Here is a 20,624-nt window from a genome sequence, read left to right as displayed (position 1 = left end):
GGAAATGCTGCGGTTCATGTACATCGGGGAGGTCAAGGGTTTGGGTGACGTGGCCGTTGACCTTTTGTACGCGGCGGACAAGTACCAGATCGAGCAGCTGAAAAAGATGTGTGTGGACAAACTCGTGAAAAAAGTGAGCGCCGACAACGTTGTCGAGTACATGGTCCTCGCGGATAGACACGACGTCGACAGGTTGAGGCACAGGGCTCTTCGGTTTATCGCGACTAATGCGAAGAATATCATCAATAAGCCGGATTTTGTAGATTTAATGTCGACCCAGCATCCGATTTTTTTTGAAATTTTCAAGGCAGTGGTCTCCCAATGTTGTTGACCACGTTGCCAAAAATGGACATTTTATGTTTTACCCGTTGTGCGTGACTTGTATAGTATGTAAATATAAGAGAACTAAATCGGTACAGATCGATGTACTTAATATATGTATATATTTTTTTTTGTAAAACAGAATATGTGATTTTCTATGTCATATAATTGAATTGTATTGTAAGACTCTTTGAAAAGTATATCGTTACATGTAAGATTTGGTGCAATTTGTTTTTTGCTCCAAAATGATGTACATCTTTAGTAACACAAGTAGTCTTTGCAAAATTTTAAAACCAATTAAGTTCTACAATCGATACAGTTTGTCATGAATACGTATCCTGTAACAGTCTAATATTTATATATGTATATATTTTTTTAAAATAAATTTTACACCACTTTACTTATGATTTTGGTTTTTGTTTCATATCTGATAAAAATTTCATGCTGTGCTATTTAATTTTTCGTATAATTTGGTACAGTGACTGTTGTACTGATAACAAAAATATATATGCTTTAATATACAAACGTACAATCAATCCATTTGTCATCCAAGAAAACAAGTGTGGTTATAAAACACACATAAGTTTTAAATTAATCGCTACAAGTTGGGTTTTTTTGAGTAAAGGCAAAATATTTTACACCAAAGTATAAAAATATTACTTGAAATTAACAGAATCAACAATAACTTTGATACAACCTCGTAGGTAACAATATAAATATATCTGATTTCATCTGATTCAAGCTTGACAGTAAAAGAGCCTCATTGAAATCAAATATTAGGTTATGTATTAGTAATAATACAAATATATTTATAAATTATACATTACTGCTCTCTAATGCAATTTGCACTGGCTTCCCTATGATTATACATTTTTTTTTTTTTTCAAGTGTCTATAAATTGTAATTCAAATTCTCGCGCTTTAGAACGGGAGCGGTTTGGACTTGGGAACTGGAATCGGAGATGCAAGGTGCTACCAACTTAAACCTTGCATCCTCGGAAAAAATATTTTGTCTCCGAGCGCTGGTAAAAGGTGCAAAATTTCATGAGCTTTTTCTTCCGTTTTTTAAGGGTGAAGATGAGGTCGAAAACTTTGAAAGACAGTATATCTTTGATAGTAAGGTAAAGAGATTCAATAGTAAAGAGAGAGAGATGAAACTAATAAGGAGTAAAAAAATGCAGTCAGTCACGTTAAACATAAATTTACTACCAACTATATATTTGGTAGCAAATTATAAAGTGTTACGTTTTTCTTCCCCTCAAAATACTTGAAATAATTAGAGGAGCGTCGAGAGCGCCACTGTTGTGCGCGTTTGAAGTCACGATGCTTAAGCTACATCGATCGGCTGAAAAATGGATCGAGGTCATCGCGGGCGAAAAAGAGTTGCCGTGGAGGACCTTCGTCGGATATTCATGTTTAGTACTCCACTCATTGTCGCTGTTGCGGCTTTCTTCCTTTTGATTTACACCCTTTGGTTACTTGTACCTCTGCGTGCTGTTTGTATTGTTATCCTTCTTGTGAAAAAAAATCTTTACGAGATGAAAGTGTAAGTACTAGCGCGCTTTCAACTTTACGTCATAATAACGAAATATTCGTTGAATTTTTTTCACGGTATATAATATTTCTACAAATTTCCAATACCGTGAAATAGTACATTATACACTGCAAAATCCAAGTGTGTTAAGGTACACATTTAAAGTGTGGAATCGAATTTTTTGTTTTCATAAAAAGCGTTTCAGTAGGGTTGATTAACGTTTTAAGAACAAATAAATCGATGCTTCGTGAGCTATTTCACCTATTCTGTTAAACTAAACGGTTTTTTTTCTTTAACGGTTGATGTAAGAAGGCTGTAGAGAGTAAAATACATTTATGTCACATATAATACACACTTGGTACTTTATGCACGTTGAATCTGTGACAGCCAAGTTTTTTCACTCCAAAGCCTTCCTGCATTGGTTTTGCTATTTAAATGTGTCCAGTTTAATGAAACTGGTTGACCACTTGATGGATAATAGATTTGGTTGTTCTTAAAATTCTTATCAACGCAATTACGATGTATTTTATAAAAAGCAAAAATTTCTACTACACACTTTAAATGTGTAAATACGCTTGGATTTACAGTGTACACACCCATAATATGTGGATTTCTACATAACTTCAAGCTCTTTGCATCTGGATGGTGAGACGCATGGATTTCATTCGACCAGTATATTCTTACTCCCATAAAAAGACATCGCGTTTTGCTGATTCAGGACATGCGTCTCCAATGATCTTACATCTAAAATCCTTGCGACGATTCAATGAAGCGCATCCATGCAACCTGCACCGGTACCAGTATCCAGAACAAAGAGACCAAGCATCGATAAGCCAGTGCCGCGTCTCGTATGATCCGGTGGTATACCTTTTTTTACGACACGTGTGTACAAGTACATTTACGAACTCAGGCGTCTGCCTCCGAACAATAGTAGAGGCGCGTCTATTCAACGCGAATGGGGTAATGCGGTCTAGTTCACCCGCGGATGTTTAATCGGACGTCCGAGTGGGTTCATCGTCTGTGCGGGGGGAACCGAGGAGACTACAATAGATACACTATATCGCCCATAGATGCGATTTGCGCACTCGTGTCGGTGATTATTACCTGCTGTAGCACATATTCACGTGTTGGTAATTCTGACTGCTTCTATGTATACGCATGTATCTCCTCAGACATGGGCACCCTTTGATTGATGTCGAATTTATCGCTTGGCTTCGATCCTATACATGACGATTTGAACTGTGTGCGCGTGGAATGCCCAACTGATTCGAATTGTCAGTCAGCTCTTCATACTTCCGAATTTTGCAGAAAAATTATAACATACTTACACCTGCAGCTGGATTCAGTTGATTGTAGGAACATATTTACCCAAAAAAATTATCAGTCAAACCATCGAGTCTCATTTTTCCAATGTGTATATTTTACGGTCATCATGTTTTTTTTTTTTTTTTAATAAAAAACGTTGAACTTAATTTTAAAAAATTTCTTTTTTGCTGTGCGATTATAGCTTTCGAAAAAGAATAAATAAATTCTAAATTTGTTGCAATTTCTAATAAAAAAACGCCAATATACTGTTTTATACACGTTATCATTGTAAACCTCGTAAAAAATGGGTAGGCAAAAAGCAAACCGTTAACTGGGAAATTAAAAAATAATAATAATAATAATAATAATAATAATATCAGTGCGTACAAGATGATAAAAATGTGCGACTTTTCGTATTATTTTCCAGGTTGATAATATTGGCTGTCCTGTTGTACATGCTAGAATGGGACCTGAACGTCCAGTGCGTCCTCCTGCTCTGGGAGTACGTGATCGGCTACATAATCTTATTCCTCGTATCGATGGCCATCGAGCTCTCAATGTGCGTGCTGGCGACACGCGGCAGCATACTCAACACCCTCGCCCGCGCGCCCATGCAATACGTACTCTACGCACGACTGTGTAAGTATACTTGACGATCCGTTTATTTGATTTTTTTTTTTTTTTTTTTTTTTTTTTAGGAATATTTATATTTTCAAACAAATGAATAGGACAATGCGTCAGTCATTGGAAATTTTTTATCGTATAAAAAGTTTCTCGTACAACATTATTATTGTGCGTTTCAATTTTACTGGTGGAGGAACTGTTCGAGCTTTTTTTGAAAGCTCCGCAAAAAATTAAGGTGTAAAGTTTAAAGATTTTTTTTTTTATTGTGTATACACCAATGGCGGTACGTTTGGATACGTGTATGTATTTATTTTAGAACAATCCTACGCATGAATGAGAAAACAAAATGCAGTTTCAAAAAATGGTCGTTTGAAATTTCTATTTGGACGGAGAGAGAAAACAGTAAAACTGAAATTGCAGGTAGCCGTGACGCGTTACGTGCGCAGTAGAAGTAACATAGAATCTGTCGGTGGAGCCGTAAAATCCCTACGTGCTATTTCAAACTCGTCCGACCGTATACCTTTGAGCGTCACATGTCGTATCGCGTTTTCATTCTTTATTACCTGGAATTTTTGTATTTTATTCGCTTGATTTTACTACGTTATGATTTTTAAAGGTATACGTGCATTTATCAACGAGGAAACGAGAAAATTGATTTTCAATCCATAGCTATATACGTAGAAGTTTCGGTATTTAAAAGATCAGTCAATTGCGCGGTTTTGGGATTTGAAAATGTTGGACTGTACGATTGCACGATTTAAGGATTTGAAAATAAAAAACAGAAAAGTCCATTTATTCACCAGTTTTATCGGCTATTGAAAGATTCGACTGATGTTTCGAAGTTGCAATAAATTAATGAAATAAAACAAAATTAAGGCTGATGCAAGTGGAGGTCTGTACAAAAAAAAAGGCCCGAGTTGTAGTAGAAATAAGAAAATATTTGCCTATATAATACATCAAAAAATAGTTATAAAATTCACTAGTTTGTACTTATGGTAATGTTGTATTGAAAATAATGTTTGTAAAATTCACTAGTTTGTACATATGGCAATGTTGTATTGAAAAAATATTGTTAATATTAAAAATCCGCAAAGCATACTAGCAATACCTATAGCATTTTTAAACAAGATAAACTTGCCTTTTCAAAGAAATCTATTTCGGCCCCAAGTGCAAGGGCGCAGGGGTGCCCAGCGCAGGGAGGAAAGGAGGGATATCACGCGTATACCGAGCGAAGTCCCGCAAAAATGCCGTGTACCAAATTTCCCTGTATACTGTGACGCTGTAATATCCGATGACGTGCTCGAGAAATTGTAGACCTCGAATCGAGTCACCTATGGGTGCATCTGAAAAATATCGAATTGCTCACTCCATGGGTAACCCCTTCCGTGTTCCAAAAATCGATGTTCCGCTTTGGCAATCGACAAATATCAGGTCACAGTCGATGAAAGTTATGACAATTGCGTGTACAGTTTTGATGTAAATTCTCAATTTTTTCTTTATGACTAACGTGTAGTGCAGATAACACATGGATTAAAAATAAATGCAGAAATACATCAGACGTGATAAGTATAGCTTATCGGTATCGGTTCCGGTTACTGGCACTAAAATAAAATACACACGTAATGCACACATAAATGCAGTTTCATGCATTTGTTTCGACGCGATAATAAAGCTGCTCATCCGAGAGAATGACATAACTCGCGTAAACGAGAGAATGATAAATGCAAATGTAATGGTATCTTTCTCACAGAGAGAATGCCTTTGGCTAAACTAATCGATTTATTTAAATCATGTAATGTATATAAGGTTGTAATTGTTGCTGTGAAGTGGTCGACGCTCCATTGGGTACAAGTTGATTTGATTCTTGATGTACATTATGTTTCCAAACATGCACGTTTTTATACGCTCGAGTGATTAATACAGTTGAATTTGAGTGGTGGAGTACTTCGCTCAAGCGATTTCTCCAACCATTTATTTTTCCTAGTCAAATGTTTGAAAATTATTTCTTCGGGGGTCAGTTTAATGCACAATTGTTACTCGTAATACTTTTCTTTTATATCTTAAAGCATCATTTAAATTCGTGATCCACACGTTAAAACTTACTTTTCTTTGATTATAGTTATTCTTACGTCCTTAAGTATTGTCAATTTGAATGAACCAGTAAAGATGATTATTGGGTTAAACTGTATTCAAGTTTTTACATCTCTTTATTTTTTTCCGTCACTTCTGTCTGTTATTTGCTCTATCGTTTTTTGGTTTATGTAGGCCATTGTGACAAATTATCCAAGTCTGTGCCAAACCATGTATTGTCATAGCTTTATCCACGACTTTCTGGTTCGCGCCATAAAATCCACGTCTCCCACTTTACACATTTGTTTTTATATCGATGTCTATTTCTTATTTTCCGATTCGTTGTTTGTGCTATCAATGCTTTTTTTCTTCGACAGAGTAAGTGCGCGTAGAGGGATTAATAGAAAAAAATTTTGATGGAGCAGTTTTACTTCTCTTCCTCTTAACTTTTTATTGTATCGACTGACACGCAGATAGTGACCGAAAAAAAAATTATACTGTGTGTCCTATGGGTTTGGAATCAAATTTTCAAATTAAATTGACACACGTACAGTACAATCAATGAAATATTTAATCATCTTCATATTTTTTAGTCCATTTTTTTATATACAACGTTTAATATTCTTGTGTAGTAGTTTCTATAATTTAATATCTTTTTCTGCATCTACATTTTTTTCTATGTATAAATAGCTACAATTTCTTCTTCTTAGCATCTCATGCGCTGTGCCTTTGTTGGATTCAACTTTTGTCTTAGTTTCAACATGTTTGCAACTGTAATTTTATATTTCTGTTTGGTCAGTTTCACGTACACCTTTTGCATCTGTAACTCCATGTTTCCACATTTGCGCCTTTTTATCTTCATTTTCGTACTTGTGTCTCCACATTACTACTTTATGTCTCTGCTCATCCAATACGTAATTTATTTTTGCCTCCACATACGTCAGTGGACTCGAAGATTTGGTCGAACGACACGTTTCTCTCGCAATCCTAAACTTATCCATTTCGCTCACCAAAACATAAAATTTCCGTGATAACGACGAAAAACTACATCTTCTCTCCTGTCCAGTGTGGCAAATCCTCGCAAGCGTGCAATACAGCCGAGCGAAAAGTGTCCCCGTAGTAGTTGGAAGGGACGTCGCTTTATTTCTCTCGAGCAAGGACAAGAAAAAACAACGGAGAAAAAAAAAAAATACGGAGTGGATCGTTTCTTCGTCAGTTTCGTCTTCGCGAAGTTGCTGATTTATCTTTTCCTTCCCCCCCCCCCCTCATCGCCCCATTCTTCTAATCCACGATAGTTAAGGACAGCGCAACGGTGGGTTCCATCTTTCCGATCACGTGCACTCAATCGGTGTATAAAATCGAGAGCCGCTGCCAAGAAGCCCGGAAAAGCAAAGTAAAAAAAGTAGGGGGGAAAGCTTGACCGCCAAGGACATCCATTCGAGAACCAATGATTTTAAGGTATGCCGTAGAGGGCGCTGTCAAAAATTGATGTCCACGTGCCCTCTCGCTCGGGGGAATGGAGTTTCTAACTAATATAATCCCACACCGACAAAGAGGAGCCATTTGTCAAAGGTATACATACAGGTGGGGTTTCTTTTTCTCGCACCCTGCACTCGTATAGAGTATATAATTCAGTGGGTTGGACAGCGCTTGATTGATTTAAGTGCCCGCTGGAACGGGTGTACTATAAATCGTTCACTACTTCGTCTTAATGTTGCAAGAGTGATGAACAATGACGTGTGATTAGATGAAACAATTGCGTATTGATGGTAGTTTTGTTCCTTTTTTTTCTGATTACAGTTTTTTTACTGGTAGAGGCGGCACTCCTCGGGGCCGGGGTGACTTGGCTGACGAGGTTCTACCACTCCTGTCCTGTACATAGAGGCAAAGACGTGATGTTAAGTGAGTACAACTTTGTAATGTTTTTAATTGTACATATTCAACCTCCTTTGATCGATGCGTCGAAATATCACGAGTCCCTGCGCTCAACACCGAATAAATGTAATAAAATAAGCAAATGTATTCACAAGTGATGGGACGTCGTGGTAAGACCCTCCAGTGGGCAAAGAGCTACCTGTGCTTGTATATAAAGAGCTGCAAGTTGAGTTCCAGAGTAAATGGAATTCGAGTGTGTCCCTACCGTAAAAATATCCTCTTTGGAATTGAAATCGTGTGTACAAATGTCGGTGCCAAACGCGTTTTCTCGTCCTCTCCTTCGATTAATCCCGCCTGTGTAGAGAGAGAACACCCCGTGGACTTGAATTTAGATGAAGAAAAGAGCTGCCCCTCGCGAGGGACGGGAGAAAATTTGGCGCAAGTTCAAAAGACCAAACGAGAGAACTGGGGGGGGGGGGGGGCAGGGTGTTGAAATCGAGCAGAGAAAAGGAAAGAAAAGTGCCGACGGGAGTCATTTCAGGACCGATAAATTTCGTGAGGATTTCCTTCGAATACCTGTATAATCTAACGTCATAGGGGCAACTCGGCGCAAAGTTTCCGTCTCCGATGGGTTATTACTTTTGGTTATTTATGTATACCTAAACGCCCTCGTACAAGGTAAATCGGTTGATCGGCAAAAAATTCAATCGAAACTAGTATTATTATTTTTAAGCAGCACGTCCATGCGGAGATAATAACTTTACATTCAACAAAATATGAAGAATTTTGTCTTACGTTATACCTACGGATTTGTGGGACTATTGTTATTTTTTCTTAACTTTATGAAGTGTTCACAGTTGGCGGGTTCCTTTTCATTATCAGCTCACCAGGGATATACACAATCCTTTGTTGTTTCATTCTATACTCTACCAACAAATTAAACGTCATAGATAAGAAATAATTATTTTTTCGTGTTGGTGTAGTATTTATCATTACTTTTGTGTCCGGCAAAGCTTGAAAGTGCCGCACTTTGCCCCGAACGACCTCCAAGAGGAAAACGAAGCAAAATCAATCGCGTGTCTCTCGTGTTCGAACGCGCGCTAAAACCCAATTGACCGAGCAGCTAAGATTCCGAATCCAATGATTCATATAACACACACCCATGAGGCGAGAGAAACCACTCGAAATTCAACGCTCCTCTCGTGCCCCTCTCTATATATATTGTATATAATATCCGATACGGTATTTCCTTTTTCTTCCCCGCTCGTGTCGATGTCGAAGCCATTGCTCTCCGAACGAACCAGACCCGCGAGATCGATTTCTCTTTTGCACCCTCCTTCCGCGGAATTAAATACGCCCCGCTTGTGGTGAAGAAAACCAAATGAAACGAGCAACTTTTATGGTTTTTGGACCACAGCTCTGGTGATATCGAACTGGTGCGTCCTGGTTTTGATAATGATAACCGTGTGGTGCGTTTACGACGCGGCGGGCAGATCTTGGGTCAAGATGAAGAAGTACCAGCGCAGCATGCGCGAGGCCGAGTACAGGACCAAGGCGCACTACAAGCGCAGCGGCAGCAACCGCAACTGGCGACAACGGTTGGTATACGTTATTATATTTATATTCGGTAACTAAGGATGTATATGTATCGTGTATTTTTACGAAAAACGTTTCACATTGGGAATTGGCGAGTGAAATTTTTCTCTCTTGGCACGTTTAATTGGAGTACGTTTTGCGTCCACGGTTGCCGAGAAGGGACGCTAATAAATCGTATGATTCGTGGTTGAAATTGACGGTGGTTTAATTTTTTTTTGCACGCCCCGCTAACGGAGAGCTTTTTCTTTTTAATTTTAAGAAAAACAATATTACTCTTTGAAATTGATCAATGTGTCTTAAGAAACCGATTTTTTAAGTAATACATCAAATGACATTTATTTTGTTGTCAGATACATTTGACAAGAGAGAAAGAGCTTTTTCTCTCGAAATGGCAAGGATACAAATGTATATCGATACAACTATGAGAAATGACTATAAGTTTTTTCACTGCAAAAAGATGATTTTTATCAGGTTTTTCTTTGTTGGAAAATTTCTAAATGTAATGTTTTTCGTCTCTGGCGATTTGTAAGCAAGAATGGACTACATTTCAGTTTCAGAATATGTTAAGGAGACAATACTCGCTTTAACAGTATTATTCTTTCAAATTTTTACTTTAAGATATAGTATTCTTACTCTCCGGATCGAGCACCACTAAAAATTAGCACCTCTTTAAAAATATAACATGTGAACCAGCTATTTCTTTCCTCCAACCATTGTAATATAGGACAAACTATTTAACCCCACACAAAATGGTAAAATTTTTGATCATTGTCTTATTTTTACTATTAGTTTGTTCGTCTATTCACAATCAACGCCTCAAAACGAGTGTTGAGAAGCAAATACAAGAATTCTACGATTATCGTAACACGTCATTCAAATAATTTATTTCGTGTTGGATGGAAAGATAAAAGAAAATTCAGGACCAAGTCTTACTAGTAACTAGTCAGTCGACTCGTCTATAATATATACGTTTAAGCGCAAAGTTGCGGACGAAAGAGCGAGTGGTGGTGCCCGAGACCGGGAGCTAAAACCGCACTCGAAAGGGGAATATCTGAATTCACTCCTATTTTCGCCTCTCGCTGGCGTAAATTTGCCATTTTCCTCCTCGTCCACCCATCGGTGCACTTTGCTCTCTGCTCCGTTCGCGATCGAGTTTCAACATTAAGTTTTCAAAGTCACTAACAACTACGTGGGCTATACGTTATACGCATACTGTGGATACATGCGGTCTTTTCGGTCGATTTTTCGCGCAACTTTTGGGGACGAGCTTTAAATTACGTGGCATAGGTACCGTTTTGTCGTTGGTCGCTTTGAAAATACACGAGACGCTCGCGATTTGAGGGTGATGTTTTTTCTTACGCAACGGAGAAAAACGATACAATAAAGCGGCCGAATTTATTCAGTAAAATAAACTTTTGTGTTTAAGGCTTGTCTGATACCTTTTTTATCAGAATTACTCTGCTTATACGTGACGCATAACTATAATGTTCGGACTTTCTTAAGTTATGACCAAATATTTTACATTTCCAATATTTTCATTATCCATTTTCTATAGACGCAATTAAAAATTCACATTGATTAAATTCTATAAAATAATCATTGTCTCTTCGAAACAAACTTTTACACAAAAATTTCATCCTTTTCTCAAATGTTCAACAATATTTCTCGACTGCACGTAGACACTGTGAAAATCAAATAATAATATTACCAAGGAAAAATCAATTTCATCACCTATTTTCAACGTTTGTCGAGTTTTACAATAATATAACTACTATTATCCACTGACACAAAATCATAGAGATTAATTTTTCGAGAATAGAAAAAACTGTTTTTCACCATTTATACCATCAAAATCAATTCCTGGACAAAATATATAAAATACAACTTTGAAATTTTATCCTTTGGTGCTATAATTAGTTTTAACGATCTGCATAGTAATAAACATAAAAAAATACATTTAAAAAGTGTTTTATCTATTTTCTTTATAATATACCACATGTAGATTTAATATACCTACATAAAAAAGATTGAAAAATAAATTTATTTTATATTTCATATAATGTATATCTGTAAAACTTCAATTTTTGAAAGATTATTGAAAAGCTATTTAAAGAATGAAAATTTGAATACGAAAAACTAGATATTTCTTTTTAGTTCTGCTGTTTACTAGTAAAACATTTTTTGAATGGAAAAAAAATCGATTCACTACTTATTACACTCGAAATTCGTTTTACATCGCAAATGTACAATTTGATTTGTTTAAAATTTAAGACACTATCGTGGACGAGACGTGTCTAAACAGCTTGCATTACATTATGAGCGAATAATCAACGAAATAATTATTCAACGGCTATAAAAGAGAAAAAATTGTACATTTTAGAAAAGTGATACGCGCCTACCAAGACAGCTGGGACAACAGATGCAGGATACTGTTCTGCTGCATAGGAAAATCCGATAGGAACAGAGTGAGTGGTAACAAAGAAGAAAAAGAAAAAAAAAAAAAAACCATTCGGTGAATTAATCCAAACACAACTTTTTTTGACAACAGAACTCCTTTGCGGACATAGCCCAGCTGTTGAGCGACTTTTTTCGCGACCTGGACGTGGTGCCGTCCGACGTGATAGCCGGGCTGGTGCTCATGCGGAAATTCCAAAAAATCGAGCGCGAACTCATAGTCAAGCAGCGCAAAAACGACACGTACGAGTTCCTGTCGGGGGTGCCGATAACGCCCCGCACCAAGTTCCTCTCCCTCACCGAGGACGGTGACCTCGGGCACTTTCAGTCCGCCATCCACTACATGCACTTTGCCCTCGCGGCCTACGGCTGGCCGCTCTTTCTCATCAATCAGTCCAGCGGCGTGTGCCACCTGTGCACCAGGTAATGTTTCATCGCCAACGACTACTCAATGCGGAACTCTATTTTCAAAATGTTTTTACTACTTTCCAATGACAACAGAGTCACAAATGCTTTTTCAAATTTTTACTTTTCAATATCAAATTTTAAGCCCCGTTGAACGCACTCGCCATGGATTTCGAAATTTTTAACAATAGTTATTTAGAATTTCAGGAAACCATATGAATTTTTTCAATTTTTTTTGGAACAAATTGTTTTTTTATTATTCGTAAAATACGAGCTTGCATTTATTGCTACCCTTGAGAGCTTGCATTAAGAGTGCAAATAATTGGTCAAAATTATTTTAAAAAATTTGCACGATTTCGTGACACTGTCAATAGTTATTGTTGAAGGTTTCACTACTTTCTCTGCATTTTGAGAAAATCGTTAAACCTCTTTAATTAACTACGAATTCTGAAATCAATTAATATCTTTGGAAAATCACCCTATCCCTTCTTAATTTGTACTCTCTCGATATCCGATGGAGAAAAAAACAAACAACAAAAAAAAAACCACTTGTTTAATGGTTCAATCGCAGACTTAGGTGCTGCTGTTTCCCATGCACGAGGCGCAACGACGACGCGACAATCGTCGAGGACAACTGTTGCCTGTGCAACTACGCGACCATCCGCAAAATGGTCGAGATCGGCGAGATCGAGGTCGTGTACGCGACCTTTCACGTGGATGTTGGCGAGACGCCCTTCTTCGTCGCCCTCGACTACACGAAAAAAAAGGTTCTACTCACTTTTTCCTCCTATCCCTGTATCGCCGAAAAGTCACAAGTCGCGTGCGTTAGTTTCGAGGCGACAAACTCATTTGTATAATTTCCAAAATTTCACGCGTATGAGTTTTCGAAAGTTTGAGCTGTCCAATTGTTTCTTCTTACGAAAAAAAAAAAAAAAAAAATTAATTAATCTTACAAATTATACATTTAGTATTGGTAACAATAATATTTAAAGTTGACTACTATTTCTATCAATTTTGTCAAATGTTTTATGAGAATTAAGTACCAGCATTGTTTTTGCTCAATGAATTTAGCAACACCCTTTTCTTTTTTCTTTCATCATGAGTGACTTTTGTCGCGTTGTAGAAAAAAAAAAATCCTTGCTCCATGAAGTCAATAAACGGGAGGGGGTGGGCGTGGGGTGTAAAATAACAGGTGGTGGTGAGCATAAGGGGCACACTGAGCATGAAGGACGTGATGACGGACCTGAACGCGGACAGCGAGGCTCTGCCGTTGACGCCGCCCCGGGAAGATTGGCTCGGCCACAAAGGAATGGTCCAGGTGGCCGAGTACATCCGCAAGAAGCTCCACGACGAGGGGATCATCGCCAAAGCTTTGGATAAGGTGAGCCGAGCGAAACCCGTACCTACTCCCCTTTTCTTCTTCGTCTCGAGGGGATTCTTTTCTTTATACGCTTTCGGAGGATGATTGTGCCTTTTTTTCCGATTTTTTTTTTCTTCTTCATCTCGGGCGGTAAGGACGCTGGGATTACGCGGAAAATCTGGGCTACTTTGTCGGTTCTTTTGATCACTTTTCTTCGAGGGGATTACTCGGATATGAGAAATAATCACCTCGTTTGTCCGCACCATTCGTCGGATTGAGGTACTATGTACAGCTCTGGTGCCAAATGAATATCGGAAAATCACATTTGCATAGGTATTGAATTGTATACATCATTTGCTATTTTAACTGAAATTCAACGAGACTCCTCGTCTCGTCTCGACGTCTCGAAAAAATAAACATTTAGTCCCTTCAACCCTTTTCTGCTTTCGACATACGTACGCGTGAACAAAGTAGAGACTTTTTAACACCCGAACAACTCTGGAAATGCCAAAAAAAAAAAAAATTTTCTTCGAGACTTCCGAGAGACTCAAAGGTCCGAGACGAGACCTCGTATTTTTTCACCGAGACCATCTCGTCTCGACTCGAAGTAGGTATCGCACAAGCCTACCATATGTATAGTGGCAGACTATTTGATTAGTTCTCGATTAGTTATTTTAAAATTTGGCGGGTGTAATTCACTGAAGATCAATCCCAAATTCCCCATGATATTACGTACCAATAAAACCAAATCTATATATGTAAGTCGATTGTGAAAAAAAAAAAAAAAAAAAATCCACAGAACCCCTCGCGAGGTACGCGCGACTTTGGTCTAGTTCTGGTCGGTCACTCGTTGGGCGGCGGTACCGCTGCCATCCTGGCGATCCTAATGCGCCAGGACTACCCGGATCTCGAGTGTTTCGCTTACGCGCCACCAGGTGGCCTGCTCAGCATGCCCGCCCAGGAGTACAGCCAGGAGTTCATCACGTCCGTCGTCGTCGGCAAGGACGTCATACCCAGGATAGGCCTCAGACAAATGGAGAGCCTCAGGGCCGACCTTCTCAACGCCATCAAGAGGAGCGTCGATCCCAAGGTATGTTATATGTACACACACCGTAAATGATTGCCCGATGCGACTTTGTGCTCCCAACAATTTTTTTCACTCTATATTTTTCGCGGGGGATAAAAAACGCGCGCGCAGTCCTCCTCGAAAATTCATTATTGCGCTCTTTGCTCTCGGGTAAGGATCAAGAGCTTGTTTACACGGCACGTGCCTGGCTTTCCGGATGAGAAGTAAAAAAAAAAAAAAAAAAAAAAGCGCTACGGATGTAACAACGTATATTGTTTCGTGAGCTTGTGGCAAACGGTTTTCCCTTCCACCCTCGAAAATGTTCATGCGTATAAGCGGCTAATAAATCCGCGCACAATCGATAAGACCCTGGTCAAAACAGAGACACAAAAAAAAAAACAAAAAAAAAAAAAACCCTTCTCTTCCCTCTACAGTGGAAGACGATAACTTGTTCGGTAATGTGCTGCGGTTGCGGGGCCATGCCGACCTCGGCGGCGAACCTCGAGGCCGAGGGCAGCATCAGCGAGTACCAGCGGGAAAAGGACCTCGCTCGCTCCGAGGCCATCGTATCCACGGAGTCGTGCACCGCCCTCACGCTGCACCGGCCGCTTTATCCCCCCGGCAGGATCATACACGTCGTCAGGCATCACCCGAACAAGGGAGAGTGAGTTGCTTTTCCTTATCATTACGTGTTTCTTCATGAGTTGTTTTTTTTTTTTTTTTTTTTTTTTTTTTTACTACTGAACAATCGTTTTTTAATTTTTGCCGGTGTTTTAATGCTTAACCTGTCGCTATACTGTGCTTACTTATTGCGAGCTTTTACTGTTTATACTTTTAATCAAGTGCTAACGCGTCATGGTCATTTTTATTTTTATTTCATTCATTTGTAAATATTCATATTTTTATTTTTCCGTTCCGAAAGAAATTTACTCGGTAAATCGAGTTAAAAGACGATTATTTTAGGTATTATTTTAACATACGAAAATCTTTTTTATTTATTTATTTTTTTTTTTAGGAAAAAGTACGAATCTCGATGGAGGTATGTTTATGACAAATTATTGTACCAATACGGGGTTACAGAAACAAAATGGAAAAACCTTTCGGGATTTGTTTGGGCATGATACATTTTTGACAAAAATCACAGATTTTTTCATAATAATTTACAATTTGCTTGATTTGAGTTTAACGAGGTCAAATTGAATTGAAAAATAATTCTTTATCTTCGATCAAAACTGTTTTTCATATTTATTTATTTATTTTTTGTTACAAAACTCATCATCAATCCCAATCGCCGCAAATGCATGCTTTGCATATAAACATATATATACTTTGTAGAGCGCAGTTAAAATTATGAAAGTAATTAGTTTTGATAACGTAACTAGTATCGATGTTTTTCATGTAAATTGGCTATCGATAATAAGAATAATAACAATTAAAAAAAAAAAAAAAAAAAAAGTAGAAGTAAAAAAAGGACAATACTTGAGACTGAGAATGTGGATTGAGGGAAATTCTCTCAGATGAAAAGCTTGAGGAGGTTCTGCACCTTAAAAAAAGCCTTCGCTCCAAATTGTTGATTAAGGAGCTCTCATGGAAACGAGATGGTAACTGAAAAAAATTTTTTTCATGAAATTTTCGCCTGTATTGCCTACTTTTACATACCTAAACAATAAATTATACCAATTAGGAAATAGCTTTAAAAATCTTGAATCCCATGAAAAAGTTGACAAAATTGCTGACACAGCTTTTAAAAACTCACCTCTGCATACGGAAAAAAATTAGTCCCTAAAAAAAAAAAAAAAAAAAAAAAAAAAACGATCTCATCATTCCAAATTCTCAGTCCCATCTCTCTAAAAAAAAAAAAAAAATAAACTCACCGCATCAAACGACCAACAATAACCAAAGTCTCCCCCCTCGGCCGCTCCTTTTTTCCCTTGCAGGCAAATCTTGAAAAAGCACGAGCCGGTGTACCAAGCGCTGTGGGCCGACCCGGGCGACTTTGACGAGGTCCTGATAAGCCCAGTGATGATCCAGGACCACATGCCGGACAACATGCTCAAGGCCCTGAACAAGGTAAGCGAGCGCCTACCCGCGACCGAGCGCTTTGTTACCCCGACGACGACGGCCAAGAGGCCCGGGGTCTACACGAGCCTCCAAGGGGCTCGCGGGTCCACCACCATCACCTCCTCCTCCTCCTCCTCGACCTCCGGCACCGTCGTGGTCGAGCACGATTACACCGCCACTTTACACAACGGCCGTGCAATCGTGGCCGAGGACGAGGAAGGCCTGCTCAAAGGTGGACTCGCGAGGTTCGACATTCACGACACGGACTTGATTGTCGTCGATGTCGAGGTGCACCACCATCAGAGGAGCGAGATGCAGCCCGGATCGTGATCATGTATATATAAGGGCTCGTCAATGGTGCCGGGCGTCACTCGGGTTGCAGTTTCAAAACAATCGACGCGTCGTTGTTACCCGCGTATCTTTTTTTTTTTTTTTTTTTTTTTTTTTTTCTAGTTGGAACAATAGAGTTTTTATTTTTTATTTTATTTCGTGACTTTTTTCATCACTGTAGTTACCGCTTAGTGAATACACCTCGTTACTCGCTGTTAAATATTTTACACGCAATACACGTCATTTATACGGTATAGTCGTGTTGAAAAATCATTACGCTTCACACGTCATTTATTTTATGCCTTGCTTCCTCCTTGGGGGAAAAAAAAGCTTTGTGATAGCTCGAAGAAAGAATTTTTTTTTTTCTTTTTTTTTTTTTTCTTCATTTGAAGTAAAGTTTAATAAATTATGTGTCTCTCTGGTACGCGGATGAATGTCATCGTTAGTCGTCTTGAGATTCTGTCGACCGGTTTTGTTCCAACAATCTTTTTTATTTATTTTTTTATTTTTATTGTCATTACGGAATATTTTCACAATTTATTTTTCATTTTAACTAAAAAAAATGTTTTAAACGTAAGTACGAGTGAGCTACGTGACAATGATTTGATACCGTGTTTCGTAGCATCATCAAGAATCAACATTCAATGCAATTACAAAGACATACGGTTTTATGGCTGCATTAGATTAACAGCACAATTTATTGAATAATTTACCCCAATGTTTATCGAAACATTAAGATTGTAAATACATTATTCAATGGATTTCGAATGAATACAAGACACTTTTAGTGGCTCGCAAGATGATTCATGTATGGTTCAGAGAGAAAAAAATTAAATCAGCTTCTTTGGATCATTTTCTTCCGAGCGACAAAAAACTTTATATTTGTTTTGCAAGTACAATAATTTATAATCGTGATTTGAGTCTTTTTATATGTTGTGTAGAATTTAGAAATAAATCGTTTCACGATGATTATTACCTACGTGTGTAAGGAGTGTTATTGGTATTTTTAGAATCGATATGAATGCCACACCATTTGAGTTTCGTATTTATATAAAGAGAGAAAATGTTTCGTAAAATATTATTTTTTAAAAATAAAGTTTTAAAGTAACAATATGAATACAAACAAGTATTGAGTTATTGTTGTACAAGTAATGATGTATTTTTATACAGCTATATTAAAAAAAGCATTTTCTCTGTTCGGAGGAAGAGTTTGTTTTTGTCCCTGTACTGTAGAAAAAAAAAAAAAAAAAAAAAAAAAACTATAAAAGACTCTGGGAAGTTATCGTGTACACTAAAGTTGCATGAAGTGAATGTATACAATGCCGCATGACTCGTAGAGCATCATAGATCTGTAGCATTCATGTATACCTTTATTTATACTTTGTTTTATAAGATTTTTTTATTTATTTATTTATTTTACCAGCCAAGAGTGGAATCAGTGTGGTTAAAGCACAACAAATATTGAAATCACACAGGAATATGACAATCGTTGCATAAATATGTTGTAAAAATGTTAAATGATAACTAGTCGGTAATATATGAGAAAATTAATTAATGATTTGGTTGTTGAAGAGTCCGGCAAATATAATTACCAATATACCGTGTCATCGAGCATCAATTGACGATTTTATAAATGTACACCCAATGATATCATGTTTGTGTTTTGTATCGTTCAATCGCATCTTCATCTCGCACTTTAGTATTATTTGGATTTATACCTATAAGCTAAATGGTGAATACTATTGTAGACAATATACGTGACTTATTTGTAAAAACAGTCTTTTTATTTATTTTGGTTCCTTTAATCCTTCGTTGCTCCCGTCAAATCAAATTATTTTTTTATATTTTTAGTTTTATGTTTTATTTAAATTATGTGTTTTTTTTTTTTTTAGTCACTGTTTATATTTTGGTATAACGTATCGAGGTAGATGTTTGACCAATAGAAAACCTAGGTATTGTTTTTTGAAGTTTTGCCATTTATTTTTGTATCAATACGTATTTTTAGCGCACTTTTCACTTTTCATTACCGTTCGAATGGATTTTCATTGAAAAATCTTTGTAGCACGAATGCAAAATTTTTTCCCCGAAACTTATTTCCTCACCGCAACAAAAATGTATTATTTTCGCAAAGTACATAGCCATAAGTATCTTTTCGTTTTCTTGATGGTAGCGAAAAAAAAAAACCAATCTTATTGTTCTTCCAATAAACAACATTTTCCAAGATTTTAATTGCAATAAATAGTTGGAATACCACCTTCGAAGTACAAAACCCACACAAAGCCAACGCGCAAATTCTAAATAATTGAAGTATAAAAAAACAGCCAATCTCTAAGACGTAAGACCCAAGCCTATGTTAGAGTGTGTGTCGGATGGACCACAGGTGTTGGAGCACAGGGAGATATGCGCGGAGCTGAGCGCCGTGTCCGCAACTGCACCAGTAGCGACGACAATTGTTCCGACGACAACGACGACGACGACGACGACGACAACAGTGACGCTCGACGTCGCGGCGTTGGAAAGGACAACGACGACGACGAACAACAACCGCGTAACCGCGACGGTGCAACCGCAGTCGCCTACAATGGACTCCGGCACAAGGTACTGGTAAACTACCGCTTGAGTTCAGAGTTTGAGCTGTCAACCACCGACTCATTTTTGCCATCCACATATGCTGGTCGAGGGAACATTGTCGATACATAGGTACATATAAGGAAATATCTCCTTTTTGTCCCCTATTTTCATAAAAAAATTTTTTGGGAGACAAAAACGGGATGCTATTCGTGGATTTCCTCATATTCACACGTCTGGATAAATTTTGCATGATAAGTACGTTCACGATGTTATACGCTCTGGAAACGTTTTCGAGCTCGAATGGTGTTAATCAGAGGTAAATACGTCAGGAGCCCTGATATTTGTTTGCCTCTTTCGCTGATTGATCATTCAAATATTTTATGTTGACGTTTTATGATCGCGCGGTTATTGTAAATTACGATTGATTTTTTATACCAAAAAAATAAAAAACGAATTTAAATATTTTTCTAGTGCAAGAGTATGTGTACGAAACGATTTCTCAAAGTGAAAAAATACAATCTTTCTTCGAGAGAGTGTCCGATTGGAACTATTTGGTATTTTTTGGGAAAGAAATTGTAAATATCGGCTTCGAAGCAATGTTCCCCCGACGCGTTCGGTACATCAAAGAACCAAGTGAAAACAAAAATCATCCAAAAACACCAGCATCGATATTTTTAGCCTTCAAAGTCGACTAAATCGAGGCTCCTAAAATCAATTACTAAAAACTCCCACCGTCCACGTGTTCGTATCATTTTCATCTGTAAACACCGTCATTTTTACACGGCACATCATACAAATCATACTTTTTTAAAAATTTTTTACTCTGTATTAATGGCACATTTTTATTCACACCATGTAAACGTAAAATATTTTTTGCATATTGTTATATTTTGCATCTGCATGTGCATTTTAGATTAGATAAATGTACGAGTTGATTGTTTACATAAGTAAAATAAAACATGTAATATAAAAAAAATAATGTAAATAAAATAGAAATTTAATACTTATTGCGATGCGTATTTGTGTGATTTTTAAATATATTTTTGTTGTTTT

The 20,624-nt window shown here is 37.6% G+C and overlaps 1 protein-coding gene across 1 annotated transcript in view; it reads left to right on the top strand.

Annotated features, from left to right (window-relative positions):
• The window catches only part of inaE (inactivation no afterpotential E), a 75,174-nt gene that overhangs the window by 48,875 nt on the left and 5,675 nt on the right, over positions 1-20,624 (top strand). The window contains exons 3-14 of the mRNA XM_089593966.1: positions 3,587-3,798; positions 7,654-7,755; positions 9,146-9,326; positions 11,705-11,789; positions 11,873-12,201; positions 12,755-12,950; positions 13,376-13,564; positions 14,343-14,633; positions 15,044-15,273; positions 15,625-15,648; positions 16,547-16,679; positions 19,381-19,560. Coding sequence (XP_089450092.1) covers positions 3,587-3,798; positions 7,654-7,755; positions 9,146-9,326; positions 11,705-11,789; positions 11,873-12,201; positions 12,755-12,950; positions 13,376-13,564; positions 14,343-14,633; positions 15,044-15,273; positions 15,625-15,648; positions 16,547-16,679; positions 19,381-19,560 — 2,152 coding nt within the window. The remainder of the gene's footprint in view (positions 1-3,586; positions 3,799-7,653; positions 7,756-9,145; positions 9,327-11,704; positions 11,790-11,872; positions 12,202-12,754; positions 12,951-13,375; positions 13,565-14,342; positions 14,634-15,043; positions 15,274-15,624; positions 15,649-16,546; positions 16,680-19,380; positions 19,561-20,624) is intronic.

The sequence above is a fragment of the Copidosoma floridanum genome, unplaced genomic scaffold, assembly GCF_036245765.1.
Source record: "Copidosoma floridanum isolate Cflo_tuat_1 unplaced genomic scaffold, Cflo_Japanese_pri ptg000020l, whole genome shotgun sequence".
In the NCBI taxonomy this organism is placed as follows: domain Eukaryota; kingdom Metazoa; phylum Arthropoda; class Insecta; order Hymenoptera; family Encyrtidae; genus Copidosoma; species Copidosoma floridanum.
This window is presented reverse-complemented; position numbering and strand designations above follow the sequence as displayed.